Below are 19,696 nucleotides of genomic sequence, written 5' to 3'. Positions count from 1 at the left end.
TTTAAACGTACGTTCCGCGACTTTTTTGCCTTTTTGGTTTCCAAAACATTGACAAAAACTATCGATTCTCCCCCAAAAGCAAAGAAGAAAAAAAAAAAAGGGCCAAATACAACATCGTCGTTCGTTTCGGTCCCTTTGATTCCATGTTCGCCGTCGATGGCTCTGTTTCTCAGACCAACTGTATTCTCTTTACGTCCAACACCCACTTCGAAATCCGTGAAAGTGGCTTACAGTATGAAACCTTCGTTCACCTCTTCCTCATCAGATAAGAGTAAATTGCCGATATTGCTCTTCGATGTAATGGGTACCATAGTCCATGATCCTTTCTACGAAGATGTACCCGCTTTCTTCCGGTAATTTTTATCCTAAAATTCTATAATATTTCAACCATAGGTACCAATGAGAATGATAAATTTGTTTCCTTTTTCCCTGGAGAGTAGAATTCTTCATTGCATAACACCTAAGATAGAAGCTTAAGGAGAGAGGGTTTTAAGCCCAATAAAAGAGCGTCCACTTAGAAAACTTAATAAGAACATTAAGCATGATTTGAACTGATTGCAACTTTTTTTATGGCTTGTGTTTTATTTATTTATTTAGGATCTTATTTATCTAATGCTTCCTGATTTTCAAATTTCCTGTTCAGAATGACTCTGCAAGAACTAATAGAGTGCAAGCACCCGACTGCATGGATTCAGTTTGAAGAGGGGCGGATTAATGAGGTATACTTAACAATGTGTGAAATTACTGAAACTGGGAAAGTCTAGAAAAAGGCTATTGGGCATGAATTAGGAAAAGCCTTATCCATGGGTAAACATTGTTTAAGAGAGTTGAAAGAGGATAGGAAAATTGACTGGCCTTGGGTAACCTTTCTTGCCATTGTGTTCATATTTCCACTTTTTTAGTTTAGGTTAGTGAAGAGTCAAACAAAGGAAGGGAGATTCTCCTGTGATCTTCAATTTGTCTTTGCTTGATGATCTTTGTGACAATCATTGAGTTAGATTTGTTCTTTTTTTTTTTTGTTATTATTTGAGTTTGAGTCTTCTAGTGATTGATAATAACCTTTGTAATGAGGAATATTCACCTTCTAAATGTCTCTCGCTGAAATGGCATTATTCTTGATAGCTTCATTTTGCATTCATGAAGATTTTGGGGGTTACATGATCAAGGGATTCCATATGAAGTCTCACGTTCATTGAGATGTGAATACAGTAACTGGTTCGGCTTGCTGATTCAGGAACAAGCCTTAATTTTCCTAATCTAGAACTCTGCCTTAAAAGGGAACTGATTATTTAACCCTTTAATTTCTTGATGTTATTAAAGAATTCATTATCTGTGCCTTATTCTTGTTTATCTGACACTTCTACCCCCCCTCTTTGCAGATGGAGCTAGTTGGAAAATTCTTCAAAGATGGAAGGTCATTTGACATGGAGGGTAGGAGGGCCATACTTTACTTGAGATATCTTTAGAGATCAGTCTTTTAGTGATAGTGAACTTTCCCCCTATAAAGCACATTGTTTTTATCAAAATTTAGAATATGACTTGACAAGAATATTTATCTGAATATTACAGTAATTACAATAATCTTGTGACAGTATGTTTTATGAATTTATGAAAATTTGATACTAATAAAAAAGAAAAAGGAGAAAAAGGAAGAAGAGCATATATAGGGGAGAAGGAGATTTGCAATGCATTTCATTATAAAACATGTATAACTTCTTTTTCCTTGAGCACCCTATATGCCTATATTGTATTTCCTTGTTCACCTAAATACTGTTCAAGTTATTGATTTATGTGGTAAGAAAACTGTAGTGCAGATAGCATTCGATATATTTCAGATTATGTTTTACAGATTATGTCAGATTATGCTTAAGGTTTCTGATGCTATAGATATTTTGGAATATACTGTCTTCCATGGCGCATTTTGCAGCAAAGTAGGGGATATAATGGTAATAAGCCTATAGAAAAATTTACCAATCAGATTCCTCCATAATAGTCAATCTGTATATCATAACCTATAGTTCAAAGTTTGGATTTTTGGGTTTTCCATGGTGTTAAAATTCTATCTTGAGAAAGGAGGATTCTAGCGCAAGTGGCAGATTCCTCCCTTGGGTTTTCCTAGTCCCATTAGGACTGAGTACAGTTAGGAGTTAGCAATTAGTATTAGTTTCCTATTTTGTTCTTTCCTATCCTAGTAGGATTTGTAATAGCTATTCTATTTAATGAGTGAAGGAGGGCAGCCCCAATCTAATCGATTGGGACTCGCAAGGCAATCTCAAGTCTCTCTTTCTCTCTCTTCTCTTCTCTTTACATGGTATCAGAGTATTGATCTCTAAAGAATAGATAGATCAAAGGTCATCCCTCCATCATCAGTAACAACTCCTCTTCTCCAACTAAGGTTGTTACTGGTTCTTCCTACAGCTCCATGATTTCTTAGAAGGGGCTTGTTTCATCTCCTAGTTTGCTGATTGACTGACCGTAATCAATTATATGGTTTGAAGGTTTGACTCAGAGTAGTTGCTGTTTGGGTTTTTGGTTTGAAGATTGAAGCATTCAAGGAGTGGAAAAATCGATCAAAGTTGTCAAGGTTTTAGCACTCTGCTAAAATCGATTTTGATCCTTTCTCTTTACTCAGATCTCAGTTGGAGAACCCTTTGGAGGTTTTCTTCATCATCTTAGAGACATCTGTCCAATTTCAGCTCCATTGGAACCCTACAGCCCCAATGGTAGGTATCCCCATTTTTTGCCCTAGTTAGGGTTTTACAATTTAATCCTTCATTAATTGGTGATTTGGTGGAAATTTCCTGAAGATTTCATTTGTTCTCCTATTAGGATTGATTAGTTGCATAAGATCAATCAACTATGTGATTTGTTCTTCTCTATTCTCTGTGAATCAAATTTTTGGTCTCTGGTAATTCTCTATTATATTTTTTACATCAATGACTGACACTGAGCCAAAGAATGTTGTCATTGGGGTGATATCCTCATCCTCTTATAAAATTACAAAGAAGAAGCTTATAGGAGCTGCCAATTTTCAACAATGGAAGAAAATTGTGCAGTTGGTTTTGATTGGTCGTGACTAGAAAAATCATCTTACAAAGGTGAAGTCTACTACTGCTACTATATGGGATACTATTGATGCACGCATTTTGGGCCAGTTGTTGAACTCGATGCATAACTCTATCGTTTATGTTGTTACTCACATCGATACTATGAAGGAGTTGTGGGATTATCTGAACATTCTATATTTTGGACAGAACAACCTTTCTTGGATCTATGAGCTATCTCAGGATTTTTATAGGGTTGATCAAAAGGTCGACTTCTGACTTAATAGTTTGCTGATTTCAAAAGGATGAATGAGAAGTTGAACTCTCTACTTTCTATTAGTAGTGATGTAAAAAAGATGTAGAACCATCGAGAGCAGCTCGCAGTTATGGGTTTTTTTGAGTGGTCTTGGACCGGAGTATGATGCTGTCATATCTCAGATTCTTAGAGGTGACACTATGGTATCTCTTGCAGACACTTTGTCTCAAGTATTACTGGTAGCTCGAGAGAATTCTTATGATCCTACACTTACACCAACGGATAGCTCTGCTCTTGTGTCTCAGAAAAAAAATCGAGGCGAGGTTCATAATACTGGTAATAGAAGTTGTAAGGGCCAACATTTTGGTACTTCCAACACTTCAGATGGTTCTCTTGCAACACGAACATGCCACCATCGTGGTAAACTAGGATATATCCAATGCTTTTGTGGAAAACTTCATGACAAACCCCCTCAGAAATAGTTTGCCAATTCAACAGCAGCTATTGAATCTTCTCAGCCTTCTCAATCTAAAGGTAAATTGGTCAAGATGACAGATGAAGAATTTGCACGGTATACTTAGTTTCAAACTTTGTCTCCTTAGTCTTCCACTGCTACTTTTGTCCAAACAGGTAATGCTACTGTATGTTTTCCGTATCTTCTCGACCTTGGATAATTGATTCAGGAGCATCAGATCATATGTCTGGTAGGTCAGATATATTTTCCTCTTTTCAAGAGTCTAATGTCATGTTGGCTAATGGGTTGTCAAAGTTAAAGGCACTTGAAATATTCGTCTTAACTCTTCTTTGTCATTATTGTCTATTCTTTAGTTACCAAAATTTTCTTTTAATCTTGTATCTATGAGTAAGTTTATTCAAGCTTACAACTGCTCTGTAACTTTTTCTCCTGATTCATGTGTTTTTCAGGATCTTATGATGAAGAAGACGATTGGTAGAAGGTGTAGGGTTAGGGTTTTTATCTTTTTTAGGACAATTCTTCTTCCATTATATGTCGGAGCAGGAAGATTGATGATCCATTGTCAACTAGGGCATTTGTCTCTATAAAAGCTTACAAAAATCTGATCCTCGTTTCATTCTATTTCTAGTTTATATTTGTGAGTCATGTCAGTTTGGGAAGCTTCACCTTGTAAGCTATCCCCTTAGAGTCAATAAATAGTTTGCGCACCCTTTTTTTCTTGTTCATACAGATTTATGTGGTTCTTATCCCATTGCTTCCAACTTAGATTTTCGATATTTTGTTATTGATGACTATTCTAAAGTTACTTGGATTTATTTAATGAAACATCGTTCTGAGTTCTCTCTTTTTTTCTTTTTTTTTTGCATTTGTTGCTAAAATTTAGAATCAGTTTAATTTAAGTATCAAGGTTATACGAAGTGATAATGCTAAGGAATACTTTTCTGGCCCATTCTCTTAGTTTATGGCTGTTTGTGGTATCATACATCAATCTTCATGCTCCGACCAAGGCTCGAAATCTCGTTTCGTTTCGGTGAAATTTCGGCCGAAATGATGTATTTTTTTTATTTGTTTCAGTTGATTGTTTCGGTAGTCAAACAACCATATTTTGACCTAAAACTTGGTGGATAACTTATTTTAAGGTTAATAAACATGCTTAGAACATAAAAATGCAAAAATATTAGGACATGACATTGTTTTAGAGTTGCACCTTTGTTTGGCAGCAACCGTCGAACTATTCTGAAAATTTTACCTGGTTTTGGAGAAAGAACTTTACCTTTCCTAAGCTTTGAATGTATAGATCTTGTAGGAGTCCAATGGAAGTCAAAATGTGTGATGATGTGGCTAATTAGAGGCTTGTTGGAGACTTGGAGTGTTTTTCCTTCAAAATATGCAAATGGAACCGAAACCACCGAGATAGGCGAGACAGAGTCGAAATTTCGACCAAGATATGGTATTTATAACGCATATAATGTACCGAGACAGGCGAGATACCGAAATTTCGACCGAAATTTTGTACAAATGTTATTTCGGTCCTTATTTCGTTTTTGAAAAAAAAAAAAAACCAAAATTCCGAAATTTCGGAGATTTTGAACCATGGCTCCAACACACCAAAAAAAATGGTGTTGCTGAGAGAAAAAGTAGGCATCTAATGGAGGTTGCTCAGTCTCTTTGTTTGAGATGAAGGTGTCCAAACAGTTTTGGTTAGATTTGCTTTTTACTAGTTATCTTATTAATCGAATACCTTCATCATTGTCACATGGTGCTATTCCTCATTCTATATTGTTTCCTTCTGAGCCTTTGTTTATTTTTCTCGTATTTTTGGTTGTGTTTGTTTCATTCATGATCATCGTTCAGGTCTGTCAAGTTGGATCCACATACTCTTAAGTATATCGTTTTGGGTTATTCATGTATTCAAAAAGGTTATCGTTGTTATTGCCCAACATTTCAGAAATATTTTGTTACTGCTGATGTTTCCTTCTGAGTTTATTTCTTATCCGGATGAGTCCGTTCTTGTATCTGAAATGGATGAAGATCATGATCTTCCCTTTTATGTTGTTCAACATTATTCTCCATAAGTTACCGCAGATGCAGTGGTGCCACCACCACCTTTGCCAGTGGACCCCCCTTCCACGGTAGTGCCCCACCACTTGTTGATATAATCATCTATACTCGTTGTCCTCGTAAAGAATCAGCCCCCCATCTCTACAGTCCCTACCTCGTCATCTTCTCCTACGGTCCCTGATCCAGGTATTTCTCTTCAATGTTGATGTTTCCATTGCACAACGTAAGGGTGCTCAGAGTTGTACCCAACATCCCATTTCAAACTTTGTTTCTGATTCTGGTCTATCTTCCTCTTGTCATACTTGTTTATCTACTTTGTCTTGTCATCCTGTTCGTAAGTCTATTGCAAATGCATTATTTAGTCCTCGCTGAAAAACAACTATGGAAGAGGAGTTATTGGCTTTGGATGCAAATCGGGATATTTTACTATTACCTTAGAGTAAGGTCGTTATTGGTTGTCGATGGGTTTATATAGTTAAGGTAAACCCAGATGGTTCTCTTACTCGATTGAAGGCTCGGTTAGTGGCCAAGGGTTATGCATAACACAAGTATTGGTATCGGTATTGGTTGTCGTATTAGTCAATTAAATTTAAAATACATATCGGAGGGTATCGTATGGTATCAGAGATACGCTAAGATATGCTACAGATCAAGGATTAAAGTATCAGTATCGATCGTTGTATTGGTCGGCTAAATTTAAATACGTATTGGAGGGTTATCGTATCGTATCGGAGATACTTTAAACCATGTGCATAGGTGTATGGAGTTGATTACTTGGACACTTTTTTTCCTGTGGTCAAGTTGGCTTCTATTCGTGTTCTGATATCTCTTGCTACTTCTTCTTATTGGCTGTTGTATCAGCTCGATGTGAAGAATGCTTTTCCTCATTGAGATTTGCATAAAGAAGTCTATATGGAGCAACCACCAGTGTTTGTTGCTTAGGGGGAGTCTTCTCGGGCATGGTTTGGCAGGTTAACTGATGTTGTTTGTGAGTTTGGGCTATTCAAGTGTGATAATAATCATTCTGTGTTCTATCAGAAGTCTGGCACATGAAAGATATTTGTGGTTGTTTATGTTGATGATATTGTCATCATTGGAGATGATATTGAAGGGATCTAGAGTCTAAAAACACATCTCCAATATAATTTTCATTCCAAGGATCTAGGCGGTTGAAGTATTTCTTTGGTATTAAGGTTACTCAATCATGAAAAGGTATTTCCCTCTCTCAGATGAAATATGTTATGGATTTGTTGATAGAGACTGAAATGTTAGGGTCCAAGCCTTTGGATACTCCTATGGATCCGAATGTTAAGCTCACAGTTGAGAGTGGTGATTTGTCAGATGATCCAAGATTGGTGGGAAAGCTTAATTATTTAACAGTGACTAGGCCCGATTTGCCTTCCCTATCAGTGTGTGAGTCAGTTTCTTTCCTCTCCATAGACTTCTCACTGGGATATCGTTATTCGTATTCAGAGATATCTTAAGAAAGCTCCAAGTCGTGGTCTGCTATAGTCTGATCATGGACATGGTCATATTGAGGCTTTCTGTGATGCTGATAGGGCTGGATCTCCTGTTGATAAGAGATCAACTACTAGCAAGGATTAAAGTATCGGTATCGGTCGCTGTATCGGTCGGCCAAAATTAAGATACGTATCGGAGGGTATCGTATCGTATCGGAGATATGCTAAGATACGCTAAAGATACGCACATAAATGGATAGGAAACACTTTTTTATACACTTTTGCATAAAAAAATAGTTAAAAAAAGTTATATATAACATGTATTATGCGTAAACAGTAAATTGAGAGTATCGCACTAAGAATCCAAGGTTTGTAGTTGTCCCATAAATGTAAAATCCTTGTTCCCAACCTTGATTTCCACTTTAGTTAGAGAGAATAATGGTTGGCAGCAACTTTGGAACAAAAACACCTCAAAAAATTATGTTTTTCTAAAGAAGTACCCATTTTGGCCATTTTATGACCGTATCGGTGTGTATTGGTCGATACATACCGATACACACCGAAACGTACATTTCACTTCAATTTTGAATTATTCATAGAGTATCGGTACGTATCGGTGAGTATCGGTACGTATCGGTGATGAGTCGGTGCGTATCGGTGTGTATCATAAGATACGTATCGATACAAAAGGGTTTTAAAAATTTCATGTATCGTATCGATAAGGGCCGATACGGATACGTATTGGCCGATACGGTACGATACAAACCGATACTTTAAACCATGACTACTAGGTATTGTACATTTGTTGGTGGTAATCTTGTGTCTTGGAAGAGCAAGAAGCCGACTATTGTGGCTAGGTCCAGTGCAGAGTCTGAGTATCGCACTATAGCTTATGTTACTTGTGAGTTGATGTAAATGAAGTAGCTATTTACAGATTTTGGGTTTGAGTGCACTTCTTCTATACAGTTATTATGTGATAACCAAGCTGTGATCCATATTGTGTCAAATCCAGTGTTCCATGTGAGGACAAAACGTATTGAGGTTGACTATCACTTTTCGGGAAAAGCTATAGCAAGGAGTTATATCTACAAGTCATGTTCGCACAGGAGAACAACTTGCAGATGTTTTCACTAAGTCTTTTGGAGTGGGAGAGTGGATTACATTTGTAACAAGCTAGACATGATTAACATCTATGCTCCAGCTTGAGGGGTAGTGTTAGTAGTCTATCGTGATAAAGGACGAGTCTAGTGCAAGTCGCAGACTCCTCCCTTTGGTTTTCCTAGTCCCATTAGGACTATCCTAGTCCTATTAGGACTGAGAACAGTTAGGAATTAGAATTAATATTAATTTCCGATTTTGTTCGATTTGGTTCTTACCTATTCCTAGTAGGACTTGTAATAGCTATTCTATTTAATGAGTGAAGGAAGGCGGCCCCAATCTAATTGATTGGGACTCCCAAGGTTCCACAGTCACATCTCTTTCTCTCTCTCTCTCTTCTTCTTACACGTGGTATATTCATCCATCCTAAGTCATGACACAATGGAAAAAAAAGATTATTTACAGGTCCATCGTCTTTTAAAGACATGACATACTGTTTCTCATGTGGAGATCTTTTTTGTAAGTTTTCAATGATGAGGATCCTATGAAGTATCGAGCAACAAACCAATCAGTCAGCAAATATTGGAAAGGAAAAAAAAAAAAAAAATAGGTTGCAATTTTTAGAGGATTTGGGAGTAGCCCAAGTAGGTGATTGAACAAGTAGAGACATTAAAGATGATATTGTTATGAACAACAAAGATTAATGGCAAAACTATTAAGTGTGATTTGGGGCAACATGAAGGCTAGCTATAAAATGATAATGGGAGGGGTTGAAGAAGATTAGTTGATGTACTGGGACGATATTTGAGTATTTACCCCTAGCAGAAGACTAGAGTGTGATTTGGGGCAACGTGAAGGCTAGCTATAAAATGAAAAGGGGAGGGGTTGAAGAAGATTAGGTTGATGTACTGGGAAATGTTTTTGTATTTACCCCTAGCAGAAGACATGGCTTTTTTTGGGGGGGTGGTGTTTGGGGGTGGGGTTGGTAGTCAGAAGATATGGCTTAACATTGGGCAGAATACTCAAACAGGACTCATTTCGTGGATATCAAATCATTGGGTAAAGGTTGGACAATAATGATGATGAAAATCTTAATACTGAGTGCAACATCTTAATGAAACCTGTAACATGGAAATTTCTTCTATTCTTTTTTTGACATGAATTTCCCATCTTATGATTGAGCAATAAGCACCCTTAGTGATTCTTTCATAAATACTATAAATGGCAAGGAAGGTGATTGAAAATAGGCTGGAGGTTTCATAACACTGTTTTAGAACCTAATGTCAGAATATAGTTCTGCCCTTAAATATTATTTGTGATTTACTTAATCTGGAATTTTTCAACTGAACTGTGCATCTCTGGCACAGTTCCCCCCCTCTCTACCCCTTATGGATCCTGGTTTGTTGTTTGTTTCGCTGCCTCATTGGCTGGGAGTTCTGGGGTGGCGCCTTCAACCCCTGAGCTACCAATGCCCTCTAGCTTAGTTCAGACCCTTACCGATTCCAATTGCAGGATAGGAGTGAAGTGGAGCTCCCTCTTTGGTCAGCTGCTTTCGTCTACCAGAGAAGGCCTTCCCCTCCATGCTTGCAAGTGGTAGTCCCCCCTTATTGGCCACTTCTTTGGTCGTCATGATATTGTCAATCTCTCCACGGGCAAACAAATGGAAGATTTGTGGCTCTCTTGAAACTTATCTCCTCAATAATGGCTTCTTTATCTTCAAATTCTCTGAGGAGGAGAACAAGCAATGTGTCCTCGAAGGAGGCCATGGCATGTTAGCCGGAAACCATTCATTCTTAGGCAGTAGGACCATCATATCCAATTCAATTAGGTTGACCTTTGCTCAATCCCCCTCTAGATTTCTCTTCTGAGGTTCCCTCTCTTTCACTGGTGCGAAGATGGCCTCAATATTGTCTGCTCAATCCTGGGTAAGCCATTGTTCTCTTCCTGGAGAACCAAGGCCATGGACTGGCTCGCTAAGCTTATATTTGCATGGAGCTCATTGTTGACGAGGCACTACTCAGTGTAATGTAGAAGTGGGTTGACAAGTTAAACCAAGCTCACAACTGCAGGATTCTTTAATCAAGGAACAACCAATAATCAAGGTATAACAGCAATACAAAGCAAATCAGATTAAGAGAAGAGATCAGATCTGGAAATCAGGCTGGCCGAACCCATAAGTTAAGATGGCTAGACTTCATATAACCAGAGGTATGCAGATACATTCTATCGATCTCTGTTTCAGGTCTGAAAACAAAGCAGAAAAAACTATATGACAAGAAGTTGGTGATTTCTTATATTTCAACAACCACAGGTCAGAATGACCTGCAAATTGGGGCCCTTGATGGGTGGATGGTGCAACCAAAATATCAGCCCTGGATGATGTCTGGTTTGTTCTAGGGAGTTACGGATTGGTGCACAAGCAACACCGAAAATTCTGGGCAGAACTGAAAGTAAAACTGAAACTGATACCTGTAAGAGCTTGAGAAGATCAGTAACACTTTGAATAGTTGAGAGGAGAAGAAGATGAAGTCAGGAAGAGGACCTCTCGGGCTTCCCACTGCTGAGAGTCAACTGGATCAACACCAGTTCCATCAGCCTTGATCAAACATAAGACAAATCTCCATGGAGAAGGAAGCAGCTACATCAATTGTTTTCTTCAAATTGTTGGCTTCTATGCATTATATTTGTAGTGATATGGGGAAGGGAATTACATCCTAACAGCAGGTTCCAAAAAAGGAGACCAAAAAATCTCCTAGTACAATAGTTTTTAATAATTAAAAAAAAGTAAACTTTCAAAAAGGAAACTAACAACTATTAACTTGACTCAACTAATTACTTAACTCTTAAGAAATAACAAAGACTAACAACTTAAATTGAACCCAATTAAAAAGAAAACTAATGTAAAAGGAAACATACTAGTTAATCCCGTATACAACCTTAATACCTCCAGTTTAGACCCATAAAAGTGGCCCTTTATAGGCAAAACCACATGGATTGAAGGCCCAACACTTATACAATGCCACCCTAGACTTATTCCTAATAAAACAAGCCCAGTTGGTGAAGAATCTGCATCACAATGGTTGACAATTAGGGGGCACAATTTCCACCAAGAGGTTCGATTCAATTGGATATATCCCGATTGCCTTCTCAACGAGGTTTTTGGCCATTCATCTGATGCCTGCTTCTCTTCCGTTGTAATCGCGGGTTGCAAAAATGATGTCATCACCTCTGTCAATCTTACCACCCATTGCATTTTTCGGCTCAGGAACCTACTTGCAAGTGGGCTATCGATCACCCATCACCATTATGCTTGTTCTCCTAGTAGAGGGTGGCACATATCCCACCGGCCACCAGAAACCAAGATCTCGTCACTATGGATCTACCTTTCCTAACATGGAGAGCCCTTGCGTCCAACGGTCAGTGAACTTTCTCCCTCTTCTAGTGTTGGTTATAAACCTTTCATTGTCCTCTCCCATATTGGCAATAATGTCAGTGTCCACAGGTTAGATGACCTTTTACTGACATCCCTCCCCTACTAGCGTTCCTTTGATGGCTCTTCCGACTGCTTCCTGAGACTCAGTGCACCAGCCCTCTGTTCTCCCTGCCTACTTGGGATTTCCCTCCCCCTTTCTCCTCTGCAGGCCTACCCTGCGACTCCTTCCCCTTCGTCCTCCCCTCCCTTCCCCCACCTTTCTCCCTTTTTATCTCAAATCTTCCACCCCTTCACTGTTAAGGGTGGGGCCTGCTCCCACTTCATACCAAGCCTAAGTGCCTAACCCCTCCCATTACCCTTTGCAACAACCTGACTCGAAATGTTGGCCCATCCGCACTCCTCACCCTTTCTTTTGGGACTGCTTGTATTGCTAATCCCCCTATTCAGGTCTAGTTACCCAACACCACCTCTTGGGCTCCCTTGTTCATCACACCTTGTCTTCCTCACCTATCGTTGACCCCCTGTCTTCCTCACCGGTCATTGAATCCCCTGCTCCCCAGCCTATTGTCACACCCTGCCTCAAATTAGGCCAAAGTATGCGGCACTGGATTCCCAATTCAATCAGCCTACTATACCTACAATCACAGATGCAGTACCTTAATTTCACAAATGCTGCCAAGATCATGACTACAATCAGAGTACGCGAATAAATCATACAAATATCATTGGTGATGTGCTAAAGTGATAAATTACAAATATAAAAGACTCATTTGTAAACAATCCATCAATATTTACATCAAAAGTATTAACTATTTTAACTGAAGTGATGTCCATCAGCATCTTGGTGTCTCGCAAACACGAGCCTCACAGCTGCCCTGAAATCCAAATTTGCCTCAGCACCGGTTTCACCATCTAAAAATAGTAATCAATGAGGGGTGAGCTTCACAAGCCCAGTGAGGGGTGTGCATGCAAGCACACACAACAAATGATGTAATGCAATTCCATACATACATATGTTGCATATGAATCCATTTATTATTAATTTCCTATTCCCATTACTAGGTCCATCATTTGGTATAAATGCTACGCAACGTAGGTGGTATCCCCTCCCCGGTACATCATGCTACAGGGATACAAGCTCGCTGCAAGTGGAATTCTGTAGGTCCCGGAATCCTACACATCGGTCACCCATGCTGTGGACAGCCACGGTCCCGGGATCCTACATATCAGCATAGTTTTTAAGGCGTTGATGCGGTCCTTTGGTAGTAAGGCAGTCCGCCGACTCACGAGAAGTGTGAAAGGCGACCGCCTTATACGCTAAGTCGCTGAAAGGCGACGCCTTATAGCGCCTTAGTGTATAAGGCGGTCGCCTTATGTACTCGATATTTTAAAAATAAAATTTAAAATTGTTTTGTTGAAGATTCCAAATTACATATTCTCATTTGGAGGTGTATAAAGTCTGATGCACATGTGATGCATTGGATAAAAAATCATATAAAAAAAAATTAAATAAAAAAAAAAAAAAAAAACCAAAACTAGTCAAAATCGTGCCTCTCTCATTCTTTCTGTCTCTACTTTGCCTCCAAAACTCAAAACCCTAAGCCCCAATGTCCGACGATCATTTCTCCGGCGACTTCTCCTTCTCCTCCGACAGACTTCGGCAACCTCCGGCTTCTCCTTCTCCTTTGATTCTTCTCCAGGTATGTTTTAGTTTGTATTTTAAATTTCAGATTTTTGCATGTTTTTGTTTCTCTTTTCTTCTTTCTTCTCCCTGCTTCTTCCTTCTTCTTCTTTTCTTCTTTCTTCTCCTTGCTTCTCCCTTCTGCGTATGATTAGTTTTTTTTTATTTTTCTTCCTGTGAATGTTGGTTGGTTTGCAAGTGAAGTTTTTTTTTTTTCTCTTTTCTTCTTTCTTCTCCCTGCTTCTTCCTTCCTTCTTCGTATGATTATTTTTTTTTTCTTCCTACGCCCTACGGTGACTGTTGTGAAGTTTTTTTTTTCTCTCTTTTCTTCTTTCTTCTCCCTGCTTCTTCCTTCTTCGTATGATTATTTTTTTTATTTTTTTTATTTTTTTTCTTCCTACGCCCTACGGTGACTGTTGTGAAGTTTTTTTTTATTTCTCTTTTCTTCCTTCTTCTTTTCTTCTTTCTTCTCCCTGCTTCTTCCTTCTTCGTATGATTAGTTTTTTTTTTTCTTCCTATGGTGACAAAGATGATTGGTTGGTTGATAAGTGTAGGTTCAGGTTCCACTTATCTATGGAAACAATTGGTGGTAGCAGTGGGGGTGAAAATACAAGTACTGCTGCTACTGCACAATCAACGATTGATCCAAGCAAGGATCCGAAAAGGAGAGCTAAATCAAATGATCCTGGATGGAAATATGGGTATTGGCCTGACGTATCAGACAGAAATTGGATTAAATGTACCCTTTGTGGGAAGGATGTCAGGGGAGGAATAAAACGATTGAAGCAACATCTTATTGGTGGCTATGGAGATGTAGCCAAGTGTGTGAAAACAACTGAAGCAATTGCTAAAGAGATGAGAGATGCAATATTGAAGAACCAGAGGAAGAGGAACTTTGATTGTTTGGATGATTTGGATGTTAGTGATGGACCTACAGAAGTAACCCGTTCACAACATAATATAGTATCTGATTTTGAGGTCTCATTTCCTATCCCTAGCTCTGGGACAACTTCAAGAAGAAATAAAGTTATCATTCAAACACAATCCAAACAACAAGTAAGGGGTCCCATGGATAAGCATGTGAGGAGGACTCCTGAAGAAGTGGTTGCAGATAGGCGGGATAAAAGTTCATATCAAACAACAATGGAGAACCGAGTAAGAGGAGAAGAAGAAAGAGATAAACTTCGTTCTTATTTTGCAAGGTGGGCTTATGAGAGTGGTGTTCCATTTAATGCTTTAAAGTTAAGGAGTTTTGAGGAATTGGTAGAGGCAATTGGTCAATATGGACCAGGTTTCAAGCCCCCTTCAATTCATGACTATAGGGGGCCTCTATTGAAGTCTGAAAAGGATAAAATTGGTGAGTTAAAGGTGAAGTATCAAGGATATTGGAGGAAACATGGGTGCACACTCATGTCAGATGGGTGGACAGACAAGAGAGGAAGGCACCTAATTAATTTTCTTGTCAATTGTCTGGAGGGGACTTTTTTTTTGGAGTCTGTGGATGCATCTAGCCAATCGCAAACAACTGAAATGTTATTTAAGCTACTTGATAGCAAGGTTGAAGAGATTGGTGAAGATAATGTGGTTCAAGTAGTCTCTGATAATGCTGCTAACTATGTTGCAGTGGGTCGACTACTAATGGAGAAAAGGAAGAGGTTATTTTGGAGTCCATGTGTAGCTCGTTGCATAGACCTTATGATGGAGGAAGTAGGCAAATTACGCTCTTACATGTCTGTTATATCGAAGGGCAGGAAATTGACTGCATTCATCTACAGGCACACTCGTCTTCTTGAAGCCATGAGGCAAAAAATAGGAGGAGACTTAGTGAGGGCTGGAGTGACTAGATTTGCCTCTTCCTTTTTAACACTCCAGAGCTTATACAAGCACAGAGAATCTCTGAAAAAATTATTTGTTGATGATGAATGGTCCCGTTCTAAGCTTGCATCTACAGAGGCAGGGAAGAATGCTTCTGAGACTGTGTGTTTGCTACAACATTCTGGAATGGTGTGATGGATTGTATAAGAGCATCACAGCCTCTTCTTCAACTCTTGAGGATTGTAGATGGTGATGAGTTGCCTGCTATGCCTGAAGTATATATGGCAATACAAGTGGCAAGGAAGAACATCAAAAAAAATTTTGGAGATGATGAAAGGAAATGGAAGAAAATCATAGCGATTGTTGATCACCGTTGTGAGACTATGATGAATGGATCAATATATTTAGCTGCCTTTTTCCTCAATCCAAACAAGTTCTTTAAGGCAATAGCAGATAATCCTGATAATGAGTTAGACTTAGCTTAAAAAGCAAGTGATGCCTTCAATGATGTTCTTGTAAGGTTGGTGCCTGATGAGACCTTGCAAGATAAGATCATTGTCCAGGTTGACAAGTATACCACTGTTCAAGGAAGTTTTGCAAAGGACATGGTGATTAGACAAAGGGACAAGTTGAATCCTAGTAAGTATTTTTCCTTTTAAAGTTCTAATTAGTTTAGAACTTTGTATGTTGATTTTTTACTTAACTTATTTTTTTATATTATATATTTATAGTCTCTTAGTGGTCTCGACATGGAAGTACTGCTCCTGACCTTTCAAAGCTTGCATTGCGCATACTTGGTCTTTGTTGCTCATCTTCTGGTTGTGAGCGCAATTGGAGCACATTTGAATTTGTGAGTATTGACTATTGAATTCTGATTACAATAGTATATGTACTTCACTTAATATGGTTTTATTGAAGATAAGTAGATAACTTCATATTATTAATGTTTTTCAGATTCACACCAAGAAGAGGAATAGGTTAGAGCATCAGCGGTTAAATGATCTTGTCTACATTCAATATAATCGCCGACTTCAAGCAAGGTTCCAAGAAAGAAAAGAACAATGTAGAAACTACAATCCATTGTTGCTCGATGATCTTAATTGGAGTAGTGAGTGGATGATTGGTGAATCAGAGGATGAATTAGTGCATCCTGAGAATGATATCACTTGGAGAGATGTTGATAGAGCACTTGGAGCATCTTCATCATACCAAGGCCATAATAGACCAAGGAGGGCTCCAGCATCTACCAGTGGAACCAATCTTTGCTATACCCGGCGTGGTAGGAGGGTTGAGCTTGAGGATTTGTCAGATAAAGAAGTGGATGAGATGAGTGAAGAGGATATTCGTGATGATGAAAACATTGAGGATGATTATGGCATAGCTCCAAATGATGCAAGCCAGCAACAGAATGCAGATGAAGAAGAAGATTTTAATTTAATTACTGATTTGGATTGAAAGTCTTTGAGTCTTAGAACTTTGACGTATTTTGAGTCTTTAAACTTTAAAGTTTTTTGAGTCCTTGAACTTTTAAGTATTTGACTTTCTTTGTTTACTAAATTCTTAGCATTTTAGTTTATTTTATGTTTTAGCTTCATTGAAGTTTAAAGTTTTTTAGAATGATTAAGAATCCCCAGGTTAGTCACTTCTCATCCATTTAATTTGGCATCTCGATTTTTACTTTCGATGTATTTTAATTCTAAGTTCTTAATTACTTCTTTGACAGGAGTAGAAATATAGTGGATGACCTTAGGGCTTAGGCACTCATTATGGCATCATAGAGGTAAGTATAATAAATACTTGTATATTTTATGTCTTCTTTTCTTTATATTTATAAGTTTGTTTCATAATTATGTATTTATATTATATGTTAATATGTTAAGATGATTGATGATTGAATATTGATGATTCATGATTGAATATTGATGATTGATGATTGATGATTGATGATTGATGATTGATGATGAATTGATGATGAACTTAGTTTATTCACTTTATTGATTTGTTTTCTTGATGAATATCTTACATTGGTATGAATATAAACATTTAATATTTATTTAGCATATGAGTAATAGGATTTAACTAGTATTTGAGTCAAATAGATTGGTTTTATAAAAAAAAGTACACAAGAACGCTTTAGTCAATAAGGCGACGCTTTATGCCCGCCTTATTGCTAAGGCGCTCCGACAGGCCCTCAAATGCCTTAGTCGCACCAGCGCCTTAAAAACTATGATTCGAGGCCATACTTGAGACAGTGCCTAATCTGAGCATATCTTTCCTCACAACTTCCCCTATGGCCATCTTTGGTCTGCCCTAGCTCTTTTAGATCCCTTTATCTGGATCAGACCACTCCTCCTTACTGGGGGCATCCACAGGCCTCATATTTTGAATTAAGACCCTAAATAATATGGGCTTAGAAGAGCCCCATTACATCAATAAATCCAAAAAATAAAATCCCAAGGCCTATAGAACCCAACCATGGATCAAAATAAAGTCTTCTAAGGCCCAATTGGCCCAACCGGACAATCTTAACATGGTTTAAAGTATTGGTCCGTATCATATCAGCATCGGTGGGTATTGATACGATACGGTGAGATATGTATCAATATATTTTAAAGGGTAGCTGCATCCAAGGTTTAAAGTAGGTCCATTTCGTATCGGTATCGGTATCGGTGGGTATTGATACGATACACGATAGTGTTGGGAATATGCCCAAACTCCTATAAATGTTTTGGTAATAACAAACAAACAATAGCTTTAACTGTGTGTGCTAAGTGGTGGCTAGTATAAGAAGATATCTTAAGCTATGCATATTCGGAGACATCAAGATAAGACACGAAGACCAAGAGTGGAAGCTTCAAGACTTAGATGATGAAGTGCAAAAGTGGAAACATTAAGTGATGATGAAGATTCCAAGTATCTAGTCAAGATGAAGACTTTCTATATATATATAGATATATATGTGCACGAACATCATGCATTGCATATTGTCATACTGTAGAACATATTAAGAAATATATGTTCTAGTGATATTTTGTGAAAATCACTATTGACATGACTCAAGGGTATTTTGGGTATTCCAAATGTCGGTATCAGGAGATGAACCCTTCACGAAAGCTGTAGGGAATCGAGTCACGATTCCAACGTAACTGGTATCTGGTCAATCCGTGGTTGGACCAAATGTTATGTCGATTCACTGACGACTGGTCAGTATGATAACATTCCGTCAAAACAGAGTTTGTCATGTTGGCGGTTGACCAGCACTGTCCGAGACCATATCCGGTCGACTGGTTGGAAGTTCCGGTCGACCAGTGCCTATCTGGATAAGCTCCAACGGCTAGTGGCGGTCTACCGGTGGACCTAGAATATGACCGTTAGAGCTTGATTTGCTGCCTAAAATGATCACCTAAGCTCATCTATAAATACCTAAGATGTTCTTAATTAAATAACAATTAATTCTAAGCATTAAGAGAACTATTGTGAGCATTCAAAGTCAAAAAGGCATTCTACTTGAGCATTTTGGTCTAAATCATACCACAAGGGAAACGCTCAAGTCTATCAAAAGTCTTCCATATTCTCACTGTGCAAGTCGAAAGCTAAGAGAAGACTTATAAGGTGCATCATTTCATTATCATATTTATCATTTGCACCACACCAGAGGTAACTCTCTTATTCCACTATCTACTTTACTGTTTTATATTAAGTCCTAGATTGTATTTAGGATTTGTGTAAGGATCCTCTTATCCTTAAAAGAGTAAGGTGTCTCTCTACCTTGAAGGAGATTGTAATAGGTGCCTCTCTACCTGCAAAGGGGATTTGTACGGATACTTTTATCCTTAAAAGATTCTGTAAAAGGTTTCTTCCCTACCTACTGTATTGAAAGGGGAAGCTAGTGGAATACCTTACAAGATCCTTACAAGAGGATCTTGTAGGGAGTGGACTAGACTCAGGTTGAGTTGAACTACTACAATTCTCGGTGTTGTGTGATTGTGCCTATTCTATCTTATTTCGCATTTCGTATTTACAATCACACTTGGGACATTATTTTGAAAAGAACTAAAATTCCACTAGTATAATCTATTCACCCCCCCTCTAGGTTATTTCAAATAGGAATACTTTAAACCTTGATCTTAATACATCATTGGCTGGCTAATTTCATTTTCTAACTTCGTATACCATTAAAAAATGGTGAGGGGGTGTTTGTGCTTGTCTGTGCTGGTTGTAGTGTATACCATTTTGTTTGCATCTCTTATTGTGTCCGCATGGATACCTAATTGACTTGTTGATCGGAGAAAAAAGTTGACTGATTTTTCTGTCTGCTAGTACTTTTACAGTTTTAACCTGTGAACTGGTTTTGCCTAAAATATTATGCCTCA

General features: G+C 38.3%; 1 protein-coding gene across 2 annotated transcripts; it reads left to right on the top strand.

The window, feature by feature from the left end:
* The first annotated feature begins 25 nt into the window (after positions 1 to 25).
* Positions 26 to 17,094, top strand: LOC122079598 (flavin mononucleotide hydrolase 1, chloroplatic-like). Of its 2 annotated transcripts, none has more exons than XM_042646201.1 (4): positions 26 to 353; positions 644 to 719; positions 1,380 to 1,431; positions 17,047 to 17,094. In XM_042646201.1, the coding sequence occupies exons 1-4, from the start codon at positions 157 to 159 to the stop codon at positions 17,058 to 17,060; spliced, it is 339 nt and encodes a 112-aa protein (XP_042502135.1). In that variant the 5' UTR covers positions 26 to 156; the 3' UTR covers positions 17,061 to 17,094. The 2 variants fall into 2 exon arrangements, with proteins under 2 accessions (XP_042502135.1, XP_042502134.1); XM_042646200.1 differs by lacking the exon at positions 17,047 to 17,094 and adding an exon at positions 4,225 to 4,614.
* The last annotated feature ends 2,602 nt before the right edge of the window (positions 17,095 to 19,696 follow it).

Source organism: Macadamia integrifolia, chromosome 5, assembly GCF_013358625.1.
Source record: "Macadamia integrifolia cultivar HAES 741 chromosome 5, SCU_Mint_v3, whole genome shotgun sequence".
Taxonomy (NCBI): domain Eukaryota; kingdom Viridiplantae; phylum Streptophyta; class Magnoliopsida; order Proteales; family Proteaceae; genus Macadamia; species Macadamia integrifolia.
The sequence above is the reverse complement of the archived record's forward strand: the minus strand, read 5'-3'. Positions and strand labels throughout refer to the sequence as shown.

Bases quoted from the DNA above. Each gene is read 5' to 3' on its own strand.
- LOC122079598 (XM_042646200.1), top strand. From the start codon at position 157: ATGGCTCTGTTTCTCAGACCAACTGTATTCTCTTTACGTCCAACACCC. The intron at 720-1,379 runs GTATACTTAACA...CCCTCTTTGCAG, and splicing joins AAGAGGGGCGGATTAATGAG to ATGGAGCTAGTTGGAAAATT. The intron at 1,432-4,224 runs GTAGGAGGGCCA...TGTGTTTTTCAG, and splicing joins AAGGTCATTTGACATGGAGG to GATCTTATGATGAAGAAGAC.